The sequence below is a fragment of the Anser brachyrhynchus genome, assembly GCF_964034855.1.
Source record: "Anser brachyrhynchus genome assembly, chromosome: Z".
Taxonomy (NCBI): domain Eukaryota; kingdom Metazoa; phylum Chordata; class Aves; order Anseriformes; family Anatidae; genus Anser; species Anser brachyrhynchus.
The window spans coordinates 19,463,996-19,482,663 of NC_137697.1; the positions used below are offsets into that span (position 1 = coordinate 19,463,996).

The 18,668-nt window shown below is 48.6% G+C and overlaps 1 protein-coding gene across 2 annotated transcripts in view; it reads left to right on the plus strand.

Moving 5' to 3' along the window:
* The first annotated feature begins 4,328 nt into the window (after window positions 1-4,328).
* Window positions 4,329-18,668, plus strand: part of SERINC5 (serine incorporator 5) — a 40,865-nt gene continuing 26,525 nt past the window's right edge. Inside the window, exons 1-3 of one of the 2 annotated variants that reach the window (XM_080573128.1) lie at window positions 4,817-4,939; window positions 9,291-9,563; window positions 17,418-17,585. In XM_080573128.1, the coding sequence (XP_080429254.1) occupies window positions 9,432-9,563; window positions 17,418-17,585 (300 nt within the window). In that variant the 5' untranslated portion in view covers window positions 4,817-4,939; window positions 9,291-9,431. Of the gene's footprint in view, window positions 4,940-9,290; window positions 9,564-17,417; window positions 17,586-18,668 lie in introns of both variants that reach the window. The other variant, XM_080573129.1, reaches the window with a different exon arrangement.

The following is an 18,668-nucleotide window of genomic DNA, read 5'->3' on the forward strand; positions in this document are numbered from 1 at the left end:
TATGCTGCCTGCATACACACGAGAGGAAATTGGCTTGCTCCCAGGGCACAACTGGCTCTTAATGGTGTTTTTTCTGGAAAAAGCCATGTAGTTACAACTTCTAACCAAGCACTTCCCTCCCTGCCTTCCTTGCTCTCCAGCACATGCACTGAGACCGGAGTTTGAAGTCTGTTCCTGGGTACCCCTCGAGTGTCCTGCGGGGCCACTTGATGCCTCCATTCTGCCTCTCGCCTCCCTGTGTCACAGGTTCAGGCTGTGTAACTTTTGGGGCTGGTGCCTGTCTGTTTTCTCCTGTCCTGACTAATTATATCTCTGTAAATCAGTGTTGGTAGAATTCCTTGTACAAAGGAAGGCCAAATCTTCTTGCCTTTCTCAGTTGAAACTATGGGTATCCCATCACATCTATGAATGCCATGAATCCGAATTAGCTTCTCTTCAAAGAGATGCTCTTTACCCTGCCAACGGGAACAGTCTGAAGCAGGAATTACTGGCTGAAGATTTCTGGCTAGTAAAGCAGATTAGGGGAATACAACAGCCATTTCTGATTTCAGAATCTACATTTGATGGGTAAACCTTATTCTAAATGCATGGATAGTTTCAGAGTGACAGTTCTGTTCACGCAGCAGCATCTGTTCATTGCTTAGCTATCAGCCTGCTTAATCCTTGCCAGCAACACAGCAGGAAAGTTCAAGAATTTCTAGTGACTTTTTTTTTTTTTTTTTAATTTAAAAAGCCACAGCATACATCCCAAGGCCCTGGGGTGTTCTGGCCTACTGACTGGCAAGTCCGTTACAGATCTCCATTGTTTTCTTCAGTGCAGAGGCTAGGTTCATTTGTCTGAGCGATAAGAGTGCTGGCGTGAACAGACCTGCATGGAGCTGCGTTCCCCGCCCACTGAACGCTTGCTGCTATCAACACAAAGCATGAAGCTAATCTGGGAGTGCTGAGGAGGGGCAGCACAATGAGCTAACACTGGGTTAGGCACCGGATGCAAGCTGCTAAGTTACAGTGTGCATCCCTGGGGTGCTGCAAGGAGTCTCCGATGACATGAATTTGAAGCATGGCGTTAACCTGGACAAAGCTCGGTCTCTCTTCCCAGCTCCTGCTAGCTCATCCAGCTCCTCTTGTCACTGTCGGAGACTGGGATACAGCTGGTCCCCCATGCCAGTTGAGAATATGAAGAGGGATCCAAAACAGTAAAACACTGCACTGTGCAAGTCAAGGTGAAGAGTGATCCAAAACAGTAAAACACTGCACTGTGCAAGTCAAGGTTTTTCTCTCCACCACCAACCTCCTGATATGCTGACGCTTGCACTCTTCCACCATACCCATATGTCACCTTTACCCAGCCTTTCCTTGCAAGACAGTTTATTTTTAAATAAAACCTCAGATTCTCTTTCATGTTTTGATTTTGATTTAATTTTGCAGATGTGGAAATTAAGCCAAGCCTGACCAGTCAGCTTTTTGTGATTGTACAAGAAGTCTGGAACAGAAATAGAAAACGAACACAGTTTTGCTGAGTTCTTACTATTCTGTCTGTTGCCGTGTCTCAACCACATGCTTCAAGAACCTGACTGTGTTTCAAAGTTAAAAATACCAGTGGTTTTCTCTAGCCTGTTTGCTGGCCACACTGCTCTCCTGTACACTGTTCAGTTCTTGATTCCTTCCCTTCAGCCCTGTCTTTACAGAGAGGGGCTGTAAATTAGAGAAGTTGTGCTTAGACTCAGCCCTGACCCGAGGAGTCCTCACTTGAGGTTGTGGCTTCTGATGTTCCTAAAAAGTATGGGTCTCAGCTGCATTCTTGCCTAGGATTCTCTAGGATCACTGTAAGCTGGTGTCCTTTGCCATCCGATTGACAAAATTAATCTTACGGTAGTGGTAAATACCACATCTCTAACTTTAGTATGCGTGAATGTTAGAGCGACATCAAAAATAAAGCACCTGTCTGCCTTCCATAAACTATACCCTCAGTAATTCTGGGCTCTTCAGTCCCCAGCAGAACACCGAATTATGTAACACTGGTTCATCACATGACCTGCTTTTTCTCCTAAAATATCAAATGTCTGTTTGTCTGCACACAAAGGGAAAGAGGAAGGGGTTTTACACAATACATCCTGCAATCCATACTGATTTCCTTTTTGGTCCATATATCTGTGTTATCTACACATACACACAGTACAATAGCCTGTAGTCACAGAGTTCCTAAGACTAAGGCATTTTAAAACTAAAAATAAAGTACTAAATATTTCTCTTAAATATTATAGTAGCATGCACACACATGGAGGCAACGAAGCAGACAAAGTGAGGGAGTCTTCCCACAGAGAACCTCATTGCTACTATTGTTGGCTTTGTTTGCAAAAACAAAGATACCCTGAAATCATGCAAGAAGCTGAGACATCGAGGTAATAGATAGCCCAACCGGAGGAGAAGCATTACTGGACCCGGTGCTCACCACCGCAGATAAAATAATAAAAGAGGTCAAAATTGGAGGCAGTCTGGGCTGCGGTGATCACTCCCTGGTGGAATTTGTGATCTTGAGGGATATAGGGCTGGCAAAGAGTGAAGTCAGGACCCTGAATTTTAGAAGAGCAATCTTCCAGTTTTTTAAAGAACTAGTGGATGAAATTCCCTGGGACACTGCCCTGAGGGACAGAGGAACTGATCAGAGCTGGCAACTCTTTAAGGACACCTTTCACAGACCACAAGAGCTCTGGATCCCCATGTGTAATAAATCAAGCAGGGAAGGCAGGAAAATGGCTAAGCAAGGACCTGCTGCTGGTCAAAATGAGTCACAAATAGGAAATGCACAGGCAGTGGAAGCAGGGGTATGTGGCCTGGGAAGCATATGGGGATACCGCTCAAACGTATAGGGATGAGATCAGGAAAGCCAAGGCACAGCTGGAGCTGAACTTGGCAAAGGTTGCAAATAATAATAAGAAGGGATTCTACAGGTATATTAGCTAGAAGAGGAAGGCTAAAAAGAGCGCACTCCCCACAATAAACCAAGGGGAAGGCTGAGGTACTTTACAACTTCCTTGCCTCAGTCTTCACTGGCATTCACTTTTACCACAAAACTCAAGTCTCTCAAGTCCCTGAGCCTCAAGGCAGGGACTGGAGGAGCTAAATCCTTCCCACTGTGAGTGAAGATTAGGTTTGAGATCACCTGATGAAACTGAACAGGTACAAGTCTACAGAGCCCAGATCATAGAATCACAGAATCATTAAAGCTGGAAAAGACCTCCAAGACCATCTGGTCCAACCATCCCCCTACCACCAATGTCACCCACTACACCATGTCCCTAAGCACCACGTCCAACCTTTCCTTGAACACCCCCAGGCCCAGTGACACCACCACTTCCCTGGTCAACCCATTCCAATGCCTGACTGCTCTTTCTGAGAAGAAATGTCTCCTCATTTCCAACCTGAACCTCCCCTGGCACAACTTGAGGCCATTCCCTCTAGTCCTATCATTAGTAACCTGTGAGAAGAGGCCGACCCCCAGCTCCCCACACCTTCCTTTCAGGTACCTGTAGAGAGCAATGAGGTCTCCCCTGAGCCTCCTCTTCTCCAGACTAAACAACCCCAGTTCCCTCAGCCGCCCCCCATAGGACTTGTGTTCCAGGCCCTTCACCAGCTTCGTAGCCCTTCTCTGGACACGCTCCAGGGCCTCGATGTCCTTCTTGTACTGAGGGGCCCAAAGCTGAACACAGTACTTGAGGTGCGGCCTCACCAGAGCTGAGTACAGGGGGACGATCACCTCCCTGGTCCTGCTGGCTACACTATTCCTGATACAAGCCAGGATGCCCTTGGACTTCCTGGCCACCTGGGCACACAGCTTGCTTATGTTCAGGCGAGCATTGACCAACACCCCCAGATCCCTTTCCTCTGCGCAGCTTTCCAGCCACTCTGCCCCAGGCCTGTAGCGCTGCATGGGGTTGTGCATCCCAGGGTCCTGAGGAAACTGTCAGATGGAGTTGCCAAGCCTCTCTCCATCATACTTGAAAAGTCCAAGCAGTCAGATGAAGTTCACAGTGTCTGGAAAAAGGGAAACATCACTCCAGTTTTTAAAAAGTGTAAAAAGAAAGACCTGGGGAAATACAGACTGGGGGGAATGGCTTTTTTAACTGAAAGAGGGGAGATTTAGATGACGGGAAGAAAATCTTTACTCAGAGGTGGTGAGGCAGTGGCACAGGTTGCCCAGCGAAGCTGTGGATGCCCCGTCCCTGACTGGATGGGGCTTTGGGCAACCTGGTCTGGTGGGAGGTGTCCCTGCCCATGGCAGGGGGCTAGAACAGGGTGTTTTTAGGGTCCCTTCCAACCCAGGGAATTCTGTGGGTCTAACCCCTCAGCCGCGGGTGAGCACCTTAACTCGCCTCCTACCCACCGACGCCGGCCAAAGCACCCCAGAACCGCCGGCAGGGCTCTGGGCCCCGCCGGGGAGGCACAGCCCTCGGGCCGTCCCACGGACGAGCCCGGCGCTAGCCCGCAGGTGCACGCAGCACGGGCGGGGACGCGCCGCGGCGCTCTGAAGGCGAGGGGCTTGGCGGCGCAGCCACCCGGCCTGCCGCGCTCCCTGCACCGACCCGCCGGGCTGCGGGGCCGCACCTGCCGCACGCCCGCGGCCCCCCCCGGTGCCAGCCCCGGCCCCGTCCCGGTCCCGGTCCCGGTCCCCGCAGCGGGGCGCCCGGCCGGGGCTCCTCCGGGCCTCGGGGGCCGCCGCTCCCTGACGACAGCGGAAGGCGGGCGGCGGGGCCGGGCCGAGGGCGGCGGGCAGAGGCGGTGCGGCCCCGCCCGCCGCCGCGGTGCCCTGCGCGGCCCGGCCCAGCCCAGCCCGCAGCCGCATGGGGCGGCCGCCCGTGAGGCAGGCACCGAGCGACCGGGGAGGGGGACGGAGCCGGGACCCGCCGCCGGCATGTCCGCACCCTGCTGCGCCGGCCAGGTAGGGGCGAGGAGCGTGGGGGGAGCCCGGCTTTGCCCGCTGCGGGCGGGCAGCCCCCGCCGGGAGCCGGGCGCGGAGGGAGGGCGGCCTGCCCGCCCCGGGAGCCGGGCAGCGGGAGCGGCGCCGCTCGCAGCGCCCCGAGATGGCGGTGCCCGGCCGCGGGGCGGCGGGAGCGCCGGGGGGGCTGCCCTCTGGGCGAGGAGCTCTCCGCCGTCCTCTGGTTTCAGGGCAGCCTGTGGCGTGTTCGAACACCTGGCGGTGCGGGTTGTGCTGAGGTTGCCTCATCGGCAGCTCTGCCCGCCCTCGGCTTCTGGTTGTTATTTCGCTTTTGTGCGAGCCATCTGGAAAAAAAAAAAAATCGTTTTTTTTCCTCAAGCTTGAAAACACAGTTTAGGTTTGTCTCTCCGGCTGTGGCTCTTCCGAGGTGCAGCAGGCTGAAGGGTTGCGGAGCGTGTCTCTGCACACCCGTCCTCCGGAGCCCCCCTGCACCTCGCCAAGGAGTGCTGGGTGTCAGGGGTGAGAGCGGTGCCTGCCTCGGGTGATGCTGCTCCTCAGGAGGGGTCTCACAGGTCCTGTGGGGAGCGGCTGAGGGCACTGGGGCTGTTTAGTCTGGAGAAGAGGGGGCTCGGGGGGACCTCATTGCTCTCTACAACTACCTGAAAGGAAGGTGTGGGGAGCTGGGGGTCGGCCTCTTCTCACAGGTAACTGGTGAGAGGACTAGAGGGAATGGCCTCAGGTTGCACCAGGGGAGGTTCAGGTTGGGAATCAGGAGACATTTCTCCTCAGAAAGAGCAGTCAAGCACTGGGACAGGTTGCGCAGGGCATCACCGTCCCTGGGGGTGTTTTAAGGAAAGGTTGGAGGTGGTGCTTAGGGACATGGTTTAGTGGGTGATATTGGTAGTAGGGGGATGGTTGGACCAGATGATCTTGGAGGTCTTTTCCCACCTTTATGATTCTGTGATTCCTTGGCTGCTGTTTCAGACACATTTTGGCAGCGCTTGAAGCAAGGTTTAGACCTGCTCAGTCTTTTCCACAGCATGGAAAGAACAAAGTGCTGGTAGTAGGCACAGCTACTGGGGTGGTTCATGGCTGTTCACACCTTCATTGCTTTTTTGGTGAAGCTCCTAGAGAAGTATCTTAAAACCAGGAGGACAAAACTGTCGTGAGGTTCATATGGTGAATGGCGTGGCTTTAGCATGACTGAACTTTGAAGGTTTCTCAGAGCCACTGTCAATGTGCCATGTAGTAATATCTAGTAGTAATATGTTTTATTGACACTGATGCGTCACTTTGGAGTCTGGAAAGAAGCTGAACTCCTTCGTGATGTTGGAGCCTAAACAAAAGCCCTAAAGTGGATGCAGTCATGGTGCCAGAATTATGCAATACCCTGGGGAGATGTATTCTGCTGGCTCAAACATTATTTTTGATGTAAGACTTATCTGCGCTAAATACGGCGTACTGCTGGACTTGTACTAGCAAACTTAGCGTGGATAACCTTTTTATATATAGATTAAGATGATAAATGACATAAACCATGCTTCAATAGTGTACAATGTAACTTTTTAAAAAAGAAAAATGGTCTTTGAGTTCACAGCTAGATGAGTTCCAACCTTGATAGAGGGGAGGCTGTTATTCCTGTGTGTTAATTGTATTAAACAAGAAGGGGTAGAAGTTTCTCTCTCAACTAAACTTCTTCAGGCATTTTACAAGTACTGTTAATCAAGCTGAAAAACTGAGGAGGAATTTGGCCTCTCTTTAAATGTTCTGCAGGATGTAACCTTGCCTACAGAAACAGCAGTGGTATGCTTGAGGAGAGATGGGACTTTATACAGTGAGTCCTGAAAAACAGCCGTTATGCTGGTCTCTCCTTTTGGCCTAAGAAATGCTAGTTTAATGTGTGTGATATCCCATGGTATTTGTTTTGTTGGAGTGTTGTGTTGTAACAACAACAGAAAAAAAAGTGGTTTTGGCCTGCATGTCTCTGCCTTGCTGTGTTTCTGTGGGTCTGCTCTCCTAGAACTGACTGGGAGCTTCAGCGTCCTCCTCGTGAGCTGTGAAAGTGCTGATATCAAAGTTTTGTTGCGGGTTAACATCACTTGACTATCATTTTTCTCCATTTGTAGTGCCAGCAAGTTTTCCTGATGTGAAGCAGACAAGGAGTTATCAGTTCTTTTGGGCTTGGACCAAGCTGTGCTGAACATCTATCCGATGATGCCTGTCTGAATAAATGCATTCAGGTTCCTCGGCCCAGATTCCTGTTGTTAAAGGAATAGCTGCCAAAATTCGGTGTCCCTTGGTTATGCTGATTTTGCACTAACAGAAGTTATTTTAAATAATCTCAATTAACGTTACTGTGCAACTTGCATCCTTGCCAAGTAGACCATGGGAACTTGCTCTGAAGGAAGCAAGTCTCTCTCTTGGTCATTTATAAACTCTAATTTCTGCCACTGTTTTTTATTGTGCAACGTGCAAACCTATTTGGCAGAAAATTGTAATTTTTAGGTGTTTGTGCTGTAATGGGCTTGCTAATGTTTCTTCTTTTGCTAGCATTTCTTTGGTGGACCTATTTTCAGAATGCAGAGTGAATGCAGTCTAGCTTGGGCCTCCACAATGCTTTTGATTACATAAAAACATCTGCTTAAATTGACAGGAAACAGGATTTTACATTTGGCTTTTCTTCAGTAGTTATTCTCAAGAGAATAAAGTTGAGATCATGGTTAAGAAAAGCAGCTGTTGCGGAAAATCTTTATTACAATGAATATGTTTTTTTTCCAGAGTTAAATAAATGTAATTTAAATAGTTAGCATTTAGTTTTTAGGGGGCAGTATGCTCCAACTGGCTTGTTCAAGAAGACGGATTTTTCAATTAGAACTGGTAGTTATTAAAGCTTATAAAGCATTCAAAGCTATTTTTGTAGGTCTGTTAAATCTCAAGTGCTTTCTTTAGTGCTGTTCACCACTTAGAAGTCCTATAATGTAGTAAATGAAGTAAGATGTGCCACGAGTAGAATATCAGATTTTTATTTTATACCCAGACCTCTAATGCTGAGGGTTTAAAAAACAAAAATACGAAAAAAGCCCTATTTAAAGTCATGGCTTAGGCCAGCCTCAGACTGATGGGGTTGGTGGTCTGTGGGGCAAGGGAAGGAAGCCCCTGTGTGCTGGGGCTGCCAGGCCCTGCAGTGCTGCCAGGAGGGGTTTGGCAGCCCCGTCCCCTTCATCCCTTCCCTGGGGAGGCTGCGAGGGACAGCTCTGTCACCTCAGCCTGCCTTGTCCCCAGCCTGGATGCTGAGGATGCTGTGGGCTTGCTGCTGGCTCTGCTCCTCGTGGAGCTCCCCGGGTGATGTCTTGCCTGCTGCAAATGGTCTTACTGGGTGAGGCCGATTATGCTAAGCCTGAACCACGCGCTTCACCAATTTTCTTTTTTTCCATTTTTTTTTTCCCAGTGCACCTTATCCCACTCTCCCAGCTGCCTTTCCATGCCCCTCTGTTTGTCCCCACCGGCACTGCTGCTCGTGGCTGAAGAGAAAGCTAGCTGTCCAGGGTCTGGTTTGGAGCACTGCCGTGTACTCCACTTAAACACACCTATGAAAACCGGGGTGGGAAAAGACATTTTTTCGCTATTTGCAAAAACATAGGTTCTTGTTTTAAAACAAACGGTTGCCTGAACAACTGAAGTATCGAAGCCTGGTTTCCTACAGCTTTGTGTGTTGAGGTTGGTATCTCACGATGATTTCCCCTTCCAGTAAGTACTGCAGCCTTGTCTTTGTGCAGGGTTGAGAGATCGTTTTTCTCTGCTAGCCCTTCTGCCTGCTCTCATGGAAATTGTAAGAAAGTAATATCTTTGAGGCCCTGTTGCCCTCTCATAGCTGGATAAAATTTGCTGATGGACCCAAAAACATTTGGAAAGGGAGGTGGAAGCTACCAAAAGACAGCGAGGTCACGTAAGCTTTCTATTATTTGATGCTTGCATTGCTGGGTTGAGTTCAAACTAATCCTTTCTCTGGCACTGCCTAAGAGGCAGAGTATACTCTCTCATTCCTGCTTAGTCTCTCATTGATGCTTAACTTTGTTCAGCCTTTTCCTTTCACATCCTGTTTTGTCAGTTGATTGCACTGGGTGTTCAAAGAAACAGCTTAAATACCCATTCCTCTACAGCTGTGGAGTGAAGGCAGTGTAAGAACAGACCCTTTACCTTCAAAGTCAAGGTGACACTTTTCTGTGGGAGGATTTAAATGCTACTGCTGCTTTTATTTCATTTGCAAGCGTAGGTATTCCAGGGTGTTTTTTTCATTGCTGGGACTCGCAGTGCATGTACTCGCAGTTGTCAGTGTGAGATGTTTTTGTTTCAGGGCAGCGACTGGGTGAAAGGAAAGCCTTGGCTACGAGTGCAGGTGTAAGCTGGAGGTCTCGCCTGGAGCTGGTCATCCCAAACACCTCCTGGGTCCTCGGCTTAGCTGTGTGCAGATGAAATCCTTCTCGCATCAGAGTTAATGGCACTCCCATTTATTTCTCAGCTGTATGGGGCTGTAATAGGTCTTGACATGTTAAATGCCTGGCTTCCTGGGTTTCCAGGGCATGACGGACCATTACGACTACCGAATTTGACCTTCTGCGTTGTTCAGGTCAGTCAAGAAATAAACTTCGACATCAACAATGAGAGTATATTTGTTCTGAGGGACTTCCTTGAACTGAGTGCTGTGGAAGGAAAGCGACGTCTCTCGTTTAGGCTCCTCCATCTGAAGTAAAATCACCGCGTCTCTGTAATTCTGGATGCACGCTCCCGCTTCTCCCAGCAGCAGGCTTAGCCTTCGGCAGTTCTAAGTGCAGGTGGTGCCCGAGTGCTGCATTGTGCTGAGTGTGAGGCACCGGGTGACAGACAGACAGAGCTTCTGGGGTGACAGCAGTGGTGGGAATGTGAGTCTGCCTTTGTTTGGAAGAGGGTCCCAACACACCTAGCAATCTCAGTTGCAGTTTAATTCATCGGGTCTATGCGAGGACTGATGTTTGCCATTCCTGCTTGGAACTGCCGGCAATTAGAGATGTCACGTGCACAAATATTTACGCTTATAAAAGAGTTCACAGCCTGAAAATGTGAAGTTTTGCGTTTCTCTTTCTGTACAGCATGACTGACCCAAAACGTCTCAGTGTGTCATCTCTCAAAGAGAAACTGTTCCTCGTGTTTTCTGAAGAAACTGGTGTGTTTTTCCTTGCCCTTTTTTTTTTTAATATATGTATATATTACAGTTACTGGCAAAGCAGCAGTTTAGGAATACTACTCAAGGCATTTCTGAAGAAGTTGCTGTAACTGTATTTTACAAGTCCTGTTCCGAAAGCAGGAAATGGGAAGAGAGGAGCAGGCTCCGTTTGGAACCTGCCAGCCTGGAAGTGGGTGTGAAGTTGGCTGTTGTGACTGGAAGGTCTTTAGCAATGTTTCTGGAAGTTAAATGTTTTTGTTTATTTTGATGTGGTGAGAAGTAGTTAGCTTTTTGTACAAATTTATTGGCTTCTGTCACTTTGCATGAGGTATTAATATCTCTTTCCCCCCCACTCAGTACCAAAAGCGCCTTTTAAAAACACAGCACCTTTGTGGGACAGCTCAGAGCTGTCAGTTCATCCAGAACTGAAGCAGCAGTTCCAGCTGCATGCTTTTGAATCACTGCAGGAAGAAACTTAATTTCAACTGCCTTTTCCCTCCCCTGGTACACAGGTTCAAGCCCTTTAGCATGTTCTTGGACCTCTGCGTCCATCCCTGCTGAAGCACCACGCTGTGCCTGTGTGCCACCAGACTCCTGGTCTCAAACATCAGAGCTAACCCGGAGAAAATCCACTCTCTGTATGAAGTGATGGCCTGGCATTGTCATCAGACGTTGCCATTGCTGATAAGTCTTTTGTCCCCCAGTTGCTCTGCTGGTAGCTCCTTTGCTGTGGATGGTGGGGCAGTGGCTGATGTACGAGCTGGAAAAACCTGCGGGTGAGAAGACAGTGAAATGTGCAGTGGCAGGAAAGCGCAGCCGAACTCATCGCCCCGCAGAGGTTGCACCTGATCATCAGGGGGTCAGCGCAAAGAAGGGTCAGGATGTTCACCATTTTCATCAGTGCTTTCACGGGAGCACTGCAGGGCAGAGCATGGCCCCCACATAGGCTGCGTCGATGGGCTCTGCTCTTCGCAGTTGGTGTGACAGTGCTGGTCCTGGTGCCATGGCTTTGCAGGAGGTGCTGTGGAATTGGGGATGCAGTGATACAAACGCTAGGTTGCTGGGAGGAGATGTCTTAAGGCCTTCAGATGAGAAACCTGGGGTACTCAGTTTGGGCTCCTCCTTTGATGGGCAGGGAGAAAAGACGAGGTATTTAAAAGACTGAGCTAGTGAAAGAAACCTCACTGAGAACCAGGGTCTGAGGACTGTAGCAGACAAATTAAATCTTTTTTTTTTTTCTGTTTTTAATGAGATGTAAGTAATGACTAGGAGGGACAGACTGCTCATCTCCTATGCTGTCAAATCCAGATGGTCTGCACTAAATTTAATAACTGGGAAATAGCTATACTACTGGGGAACTGGGTGATGTGATGCATGCGATGCTCAGGTCAGACTAAACAATCGTCTTGAATTTTCCAAAATCATCAGGGGAAGAGCAGTTGAGCAGTCTTTAATTTAGAAATGTTGCAGTGACGTTATTTGCTAATGTTGGGCTGAGTCACTGCTTAGTACCGTTCGAGCACGGAGACAAAAGCTAATCATCCTCAGCCCAGCCGGCTGCTTAACTTTTCGTCTGCCAGCGCCTGCCAGCAGCTTGCCCAGTTTCTGGCTATCGGCATAGCTACCCCGGATGCTGCTCCCTCGTTTAGGCTTTGGTCTGCTTCCTGCTGCTTGGCTATTTGTCCATTCTGACCCACTGTGCAGGGCAGGCGCCTGCAGTTTTGGGAACTCAGCATAGGGCACGAAAGCCTCACCAGAAGGCAGTGTTAAGGCAGCGTCTGTGCCGGCGTGATGCTTCTCTGAAGTCAGTTTTAATTTCGCACAGTCCACAGTGTGAGGCGTGCTCATAAAAATAGGTTGTTAGTTAATTGGCTGGCGTGCTGGTCACAGAACCCTTGGCTTAAGCCGTGTGATCCGTGCTTGCACGCTTCGTGCAGCTGTGCCAGTAGCTGCCTGGGTGTTTTTGGTAGACTTTGCCACTGACAGATCAGTGACTGCATTATCTGCAAGCCTTACGGCCCCGGATCGCGCTAGTGGTCAAGTAATCAAATGGTGTACGGAAAACTAAGCTGTTGTTGGCCCTGGTGAAAAGAAGCTTCAGCATGGCACATTCCTCAGCTCTCTGGCACAGCCAGCAAGCGTGCGGTCTCCCATCGTGCTGCCCGGGTGGTCATGTAGCAGGGAAGAAATGACATGCTGTTAGGTCTTCATTTCGTTTAAGAATGCACTTTTTTTTTTTTCCAACAAACTCTTTTTTGCTTTAATTTTTTACCATTTCAGCTGAAGTCTCCCAAAAGGAAGAGAGCTTTGTTGTGACAAGTTTGGTACTTCCCTATGGCTTGTATATTTTAAAAATACCGTAGGCTATTTTGGGCAGTGAGCCCAAAACTCCTCACGGACATACGCTTTGTTTTAATGGCTATGGAAAATATTTTCTACAACCTCTAAGATTTTTTTGGAAGCATCGCTGGAAAATACCTTCTAAAAATGTCATGGTGTCTACAAAAGCAGTAGGCAGGACACATCCACTTTACTCCTCAGCCTTGTGTGTAAATAGCTATGTGCGGGGCTAACGTTACCGTCCTGTCTCACTCCACCGATGTGTCAGGTCGGATCCTTCAAAGCCTTGCAGGTGCGGCAGGTGTTAAATATATGTTGGTGGAGCGTTATTTGTAGGGAGCACGTGGCTCGTGTGAGTGTTGGCAAACCTGCTTTCACCCTGTGTTGTTCTCCTGCCTTTCTCCCTCACTAACCATAGCTGCTGCCCACGCTGACATCAGATGGGAGCACGCACATGCATCCGCTCCTGCCTGCGCTCAGAAAGCGTTTGGCACCGGCGGGGGCAGTCTGTGCTGTTTGCTTCTGGTCCTGGCTGCGTGGATGTGGCGCTGTCTGTCCGTCTGACCTGGCAGGAGCCTGCTGCACTCGTCTCAAATGGCATGGCAGAAAGCCACCACCGAAATGCCAGCTCGGAGAAGGTTTGGGTCAAAGCACACGGGAGTGATGTGAGGTGCTTACCTCTGCCCTCCCCTCGTACATGCGTGCTCTCCCCTCAGCTGAAATGCTAAATTGCTTCTGTCATTGCACAGTAAATCCCATCAGGCAGCTGAATGTAATTGATAAGTCATTTTTACTTCCCTCCTTTGCCTTTTTTTTAAGCTGTCTGGTTCTCTTGTTTGGCTACCAACAGCAGCAGAAACAACTCTGCCAGTGCTGCTGCAGCAGTGGTGCAGGACCAGGAGCGAGTGGCTGGCCAGGGGGAAGGGCTGGGGGTATCTGGTGGCTCTGACACCAACCTTGCCACCCAAAGAAACACCTGTGAAGCCCTGCTTTCAGTATTTTTAACTGAGTAATTTCCCGCACAACCATCCACAGCTGCCGCTGCGAAGCCAGTCAGATCAGCCACCACCCAGACAGCTCAAACCGCTGCGCTGTGCGCGGGGGCAGCGGGCTTTGCGACGCCAGGGCTTCAGGTAAGGCAGCACTGCGCGCCCCGTGAGCTCCTGGCGGGCAGCACCAAGCCAAGCAGATGGGTGTCCCGCGCTCTGAAGGCGGTGGATTTGTGGAAACGTTTGTGGAAAGCATAAATATTTGTGAAGTGCTTGTAAATATTGTCAGACCCTAACAGAGAGATGTGAGTAAGAGCGGAGAGGGAGCCGGGGCGGCTGTGCGTGCTCATGCTTACTGCCTGACTCCTGGCTGTCTTTGCAACAGGGAGACTTAAAGCCAGAACCCACTGCACGTGTGGCAGCCTCCTGCCAGGACAGACAGACTTCCCGGTGCTCTTGCGTTGGGCTCCCTGGGACTCAGGGCTTGGAGGGGTCACAGGACTCTGGAGGAGCCCTGTAGGTACACACCAGGATTTTTGGGGCCTGCCTGCACGCAGAGATCACAGATCTTGGGTTGTCTGGCCTGTTTCTGTTCAGAAAACTGAGAAGTGCCTTTGTTCGGCAGAGCACAGCCTTTGGAGGAGCTTTTGTTTAATGATAATCTAAATCTATCAAAGATCTGTGACGCTGCTTGCTTTTCTTCACAGCCCAGTTGTTTCTTTTTTTTAACATGCAGAGAATTTGTTGCTGGCTTACACCTCTGCACCTGTAGGTCCTGAGCCCCTGGGCAGACCTCACAGCAGTCAGGAAGGTAGAGGGAGGTGAGATGGGCAATGCCAGGGTGAGGCATGTGGCATCAGGGAGATCGCATAGTTCAGCTGCACAGTAACACCAGCCTTTTAGGAGAACTCATTGCAGAGTTGAACCGTGAAGTCTGTCATCCAAGGATAACATCTTTGAAAACTCTCAGGTCAGTTGGTTGCTGCCAGCATATTACTCTCTGGGACAGAGACAGTTTTCATTTATTTTTGGATAACACTTATTTCATTACAGTCCGCTCTGGAATGTAGTTAAACATAACCTGAGTTTAAAACAGAAAAAAAAAATAAAATTTGAGACTGTGGCTGATCAACCTAACCAACTTTCTATGGTTTCCATGGCTATTCAGGGTGCTTAGAGGAGTGTGTCTGAAATAAGATGGGTGTGCTGCTATTTTCACAAATACTGTCAACTTATAGGTTACATGCTAGCTATTAGAAGCTATCATTAAAGTCTCTGGATAACGTGGAGCAATGTGCAAATGATCTATATACTCTATTTATGTGTTTGTCGCTTTAAATAGCAGCCTGAGGGACTGGAGGACTCCCAGGGCTGGAATAGCAGACATGTTGCTGGACATGGATGAGGTTTCACTGGCAAAGCTTTGCAGCACTTAAGAAAACGATGTTCCACTCTCACTTTTACAAATGCCAAAGCTGCATACGTTTTTCATTCTCCAGTATAGTTTTTGACATTATGGTGAGCGCGGCCAGCATTTGAAGTTCATCCTGGATGCTTTGGATCTGGCTGATACAGATTGAAAGGACATTTAAACTTACATTTTTTTTCACGATTCTGAAGTGGACGGATTATAATTTTCTGATACGTTTTTGTTTTGAAATACTATTTTTCCATTGGCTTGATGAGTCAGTACCTCACCATAGCTTCGTTATGCCTTGGATTTGTAGGTGGTGCAGTAAAAGTTAACTTAATTTCACTCGGCTGCCATTGTCTTCTGTTCTGAAAATAAACTTGCATGATGTGCTTGTGCACGTTGTGTTTTTAATTTCCAGCTTTGGTGCCAACACGAGCCCATTCTGTTTATCCCACACAGCTTGAGCTCTGTGTGTTTTTGGGAGGATTTCTGTTTTGCAGCAGCAGCAGTTTTAGCAGCTGCTCGCTCTGAGGCCCCTGTCTCGTCTGGCACAAGATGCAGCGATGAACCGAGAGCACGGCAGAGCGAGCGCCGTGTTGTTCTGTCCCCTTTTTTGTTTGCTCTGCAAACCCAACAAGCCGCTGTGAAGCGAGGCAAGGTCTCCTTCGCTGCACCCTTTGTGCAGGGCTGCAGGCAGGAAGTCTGAGCTTGGGTGTTGCAGCTGATAATAGTGGCGAGGAAATAATAAGCTGGGAGCCTTTTTAAAGACACTTCTTCATCAGAATGGCTTGGTGCTCTTTGATCAGCCGGTCTGGTAGCAAGACTCTGGAGTCTCGTCAGAGACACACGTCAGCAAACAAAGACACGAAACTCCCACCGCCGCCTCCGGGTCAGGCAGTCCTCGGTGCTGGGTCCTCTGACCATCCGTGCTTTCCCATTGAGGGCTGAGGAACAGCAGGGCGAGCGTCCTTGGGCTTGATCTGCTGTCCCCAGCACCACCAGTGCACGGTCCCTGTACTGAGCAGTAGCCGCAGGGAGTCCCCGAAAACAGGAGTGCTGGGGGCTGAAGGTGCTCTGGGTCTGCAGCGGGACCTGGAGGAGAGGTGCCCTGCGCCTGGGTGCCTGCTGATGTCTCAAACCTCCTCCTGTGGTCATGTCTGCTGGGCTCAGCCACATGAAGCTGCTGCCTGTTGCAAGAAGGGCCTGGCCAGAGACACTGCCGCCTTATGTACAGAAATAATGAATGCATTTATGGTGTTATATATGACTTTTCCTAAAGTAGAATGAAGGGAAGGGAAGTCCAGCTGCTTTGAAAGTTAATGATACTGTCAACAGCAAGGGAATAATGAGCCCCAAGGTAAATCCTTCGCAGGATTTGTTTGGTGTCTTTTCCCCTGCTGAATGAGGAAATTATGTGCTTTTAGGAGTGCTGTTAGGAATCCTTTAGGTTTTTGAATTGGTGCGTCCTCAGATAGTTGCAGGAAGAAAAGAAATAAAAAAACACATAACCAACTCTGTTTCTATTAGTGTTTGAATATAGTAGACAATATCAGCTGAAGGGTGACTCCATATTATTTTCCCGTGTAGCAGTGTTAATGCTTCTCATCTTGCACATGGAATCACCACTTTCATCTTTGCAAAAATGTGTCTAAATAACTGTAAATAGGAATTTCTTCTCTGGCTTTCTTCATTATAAGATTGTGCCATTGTATTTTGGGTCTTTCAAGCTCAGATGTTTTTTGCTTTGTTTGCAGCAAGCAAAGTATTTCCAGGCTCTTTCTCTATTGCTCAAGATATTTAGAACTGCCTGTGTGGTTTTTGTTTATTTGTTTTTGTAGTTGTTACCTCTTTATAAAGCCTCAAGCACGACTGTCCTGAAATGTTGCTTAAGCATCTTTCCTTCCTGCATTTTAATGTGCTCTAAGTCTTAAATAGCATATAAATTCCCGTAGCCAACTAATGAGGGTGGTGGGGGTGGATATGTACATACATACCAGAAAAGCACCTTAAACAGGACAGTATGGTTCTGGTTAACTGAAAATGGATCCGTACGGCTTGTTGTGAAACAAAACCCATCTCCAGTTTGTCCCAGGAACAAAATTCATTTTGTCTCTGTGTTAAAAGCAAACAGATTTGGAGGCTGTGCTCTTCTTGTGCAGATGTGTTTCTTCACCATGTAAGGGGAAGTGTCCGTTGCAGGCAGTAGAGCCTGATCATCGCAGTGCCTGTCCTGTTGGGCGGAACGTGCTAGGGCCGTGAGCTGCACAGGGTGGCAGAGAGCAGGGCTAGGAAATCAGGAGCAGTTCCTCCTTGTCCTCATCCTTAGTGTGTGGGAGAACTAGAAACTGGTGTGTTTGGACCTAGTGACTTTGGATAAACAGGACAGTCTGCTTCCACTTAAATACTGATATGCTGGAAAGAGATGACTTAAGAAACTCTGGAGTTTTACAGGAAGTCACCCAGTTTCCCTGTGTGAGTTTCGCAACAGAAACCTAGCGGTGAAGAGAGAATGATTTGTGTTTGTGTCTTCCTTCCCAGTTGGCCTGCTGCTGTGGCACTGCCGCTTGTTCCCTGTGCTGCCGATGCTGCCCCAAGATAAAACAGTCAACAAGCACCCGCTTCATGTACGCGCTTTACTTCATCCTGGTGACCATCATCTGCTGTGTCATGATGTCGACGACGGTAGCTAACGAGATGAAAGCACGCGTAAGTAAGAGATCCACCGCTGCTCCTGAAGGGAAACGGGGCTCCTTCTCTGTCTCTTCATATACAAGGGCGTTTGCTCAAGAAGGGGCAGTCGATTCCCTCCACCCACTCACTTCCAGACCCAGACAAGGAGGATAGTGCATGTTCAGACTCTCTCTTCCTGTCGGTTGCTCAGCCTTCAAGTGTATTTCACAACAGGAAGAGTCAAGGATCACAGGACTAGCAGCCTTCCTCTTCTTTTGTTGTGCAGAAACCCATTCCAGCAAACCCACCCCAGGTATTCTGCGTGGGTAGTTTCAAGACAGCTTGTAGCAGCATAAATTGGTTTAGTTGAATGTTCAGTTCATCTCTGGTAACTAGGTTAGTACCAGAAAAAGCAATTAGAAAACAGCTCTTCAACGGTTGCATTTATAATATTAATTCTGTGTTGGCGTTATGTGACAGACTACTTCAGTGCAGTGGGTTCTGTACAAGGGGTTTTCTTCAGCGTGCTTTGAGTCATCATGTTCACATGGCTTCTAACCACAGCAGACATTGTTCAGCTCTAATTGTCTTCTTAATTAAAAAGCTTCAAAAGCATGAAAGGATCTGTGGCTAAAACTAGATTATAAAACCCAAGTTTCTTTCAGAGTCTTAATATGTAACTCTCCTGAGCTAAATCTCTGCCTGCTTGAGGTCAGACACTAGACCTGTTGTTCCACGTCTTTGGTTTCGTTTCTTAAGCCACCCAAGTTGCTCTCAGTAGTGCAAATAGGCTCACTCACCCCCTACAAACTACAAGAAAATAAGTCTGCTTTAAAGTAGAGGGAACAATGGCTGGATTACTTAATTTTTTAAAATTAAGTAATGTGGGACTGAAACTTTTCTGCACCAAACTTGGCATCAGGCCTGCTTTGAGGCTGTCATTGTGCTTGCCCTGGAGGATCAGAAGGCCTTGATTGATGTGGGCATCTAGTTGTTGTGTGTTTTCTCTCCCAAGAGGGGAGTGCCAGTGGGTGCGCAGTTAAGGCTATTTATTTCCTTGTTGCTGGTTGAGTTGATGCTCTGCTTTAACTTTCAGTTACCTGTGAAACACATCCCTCT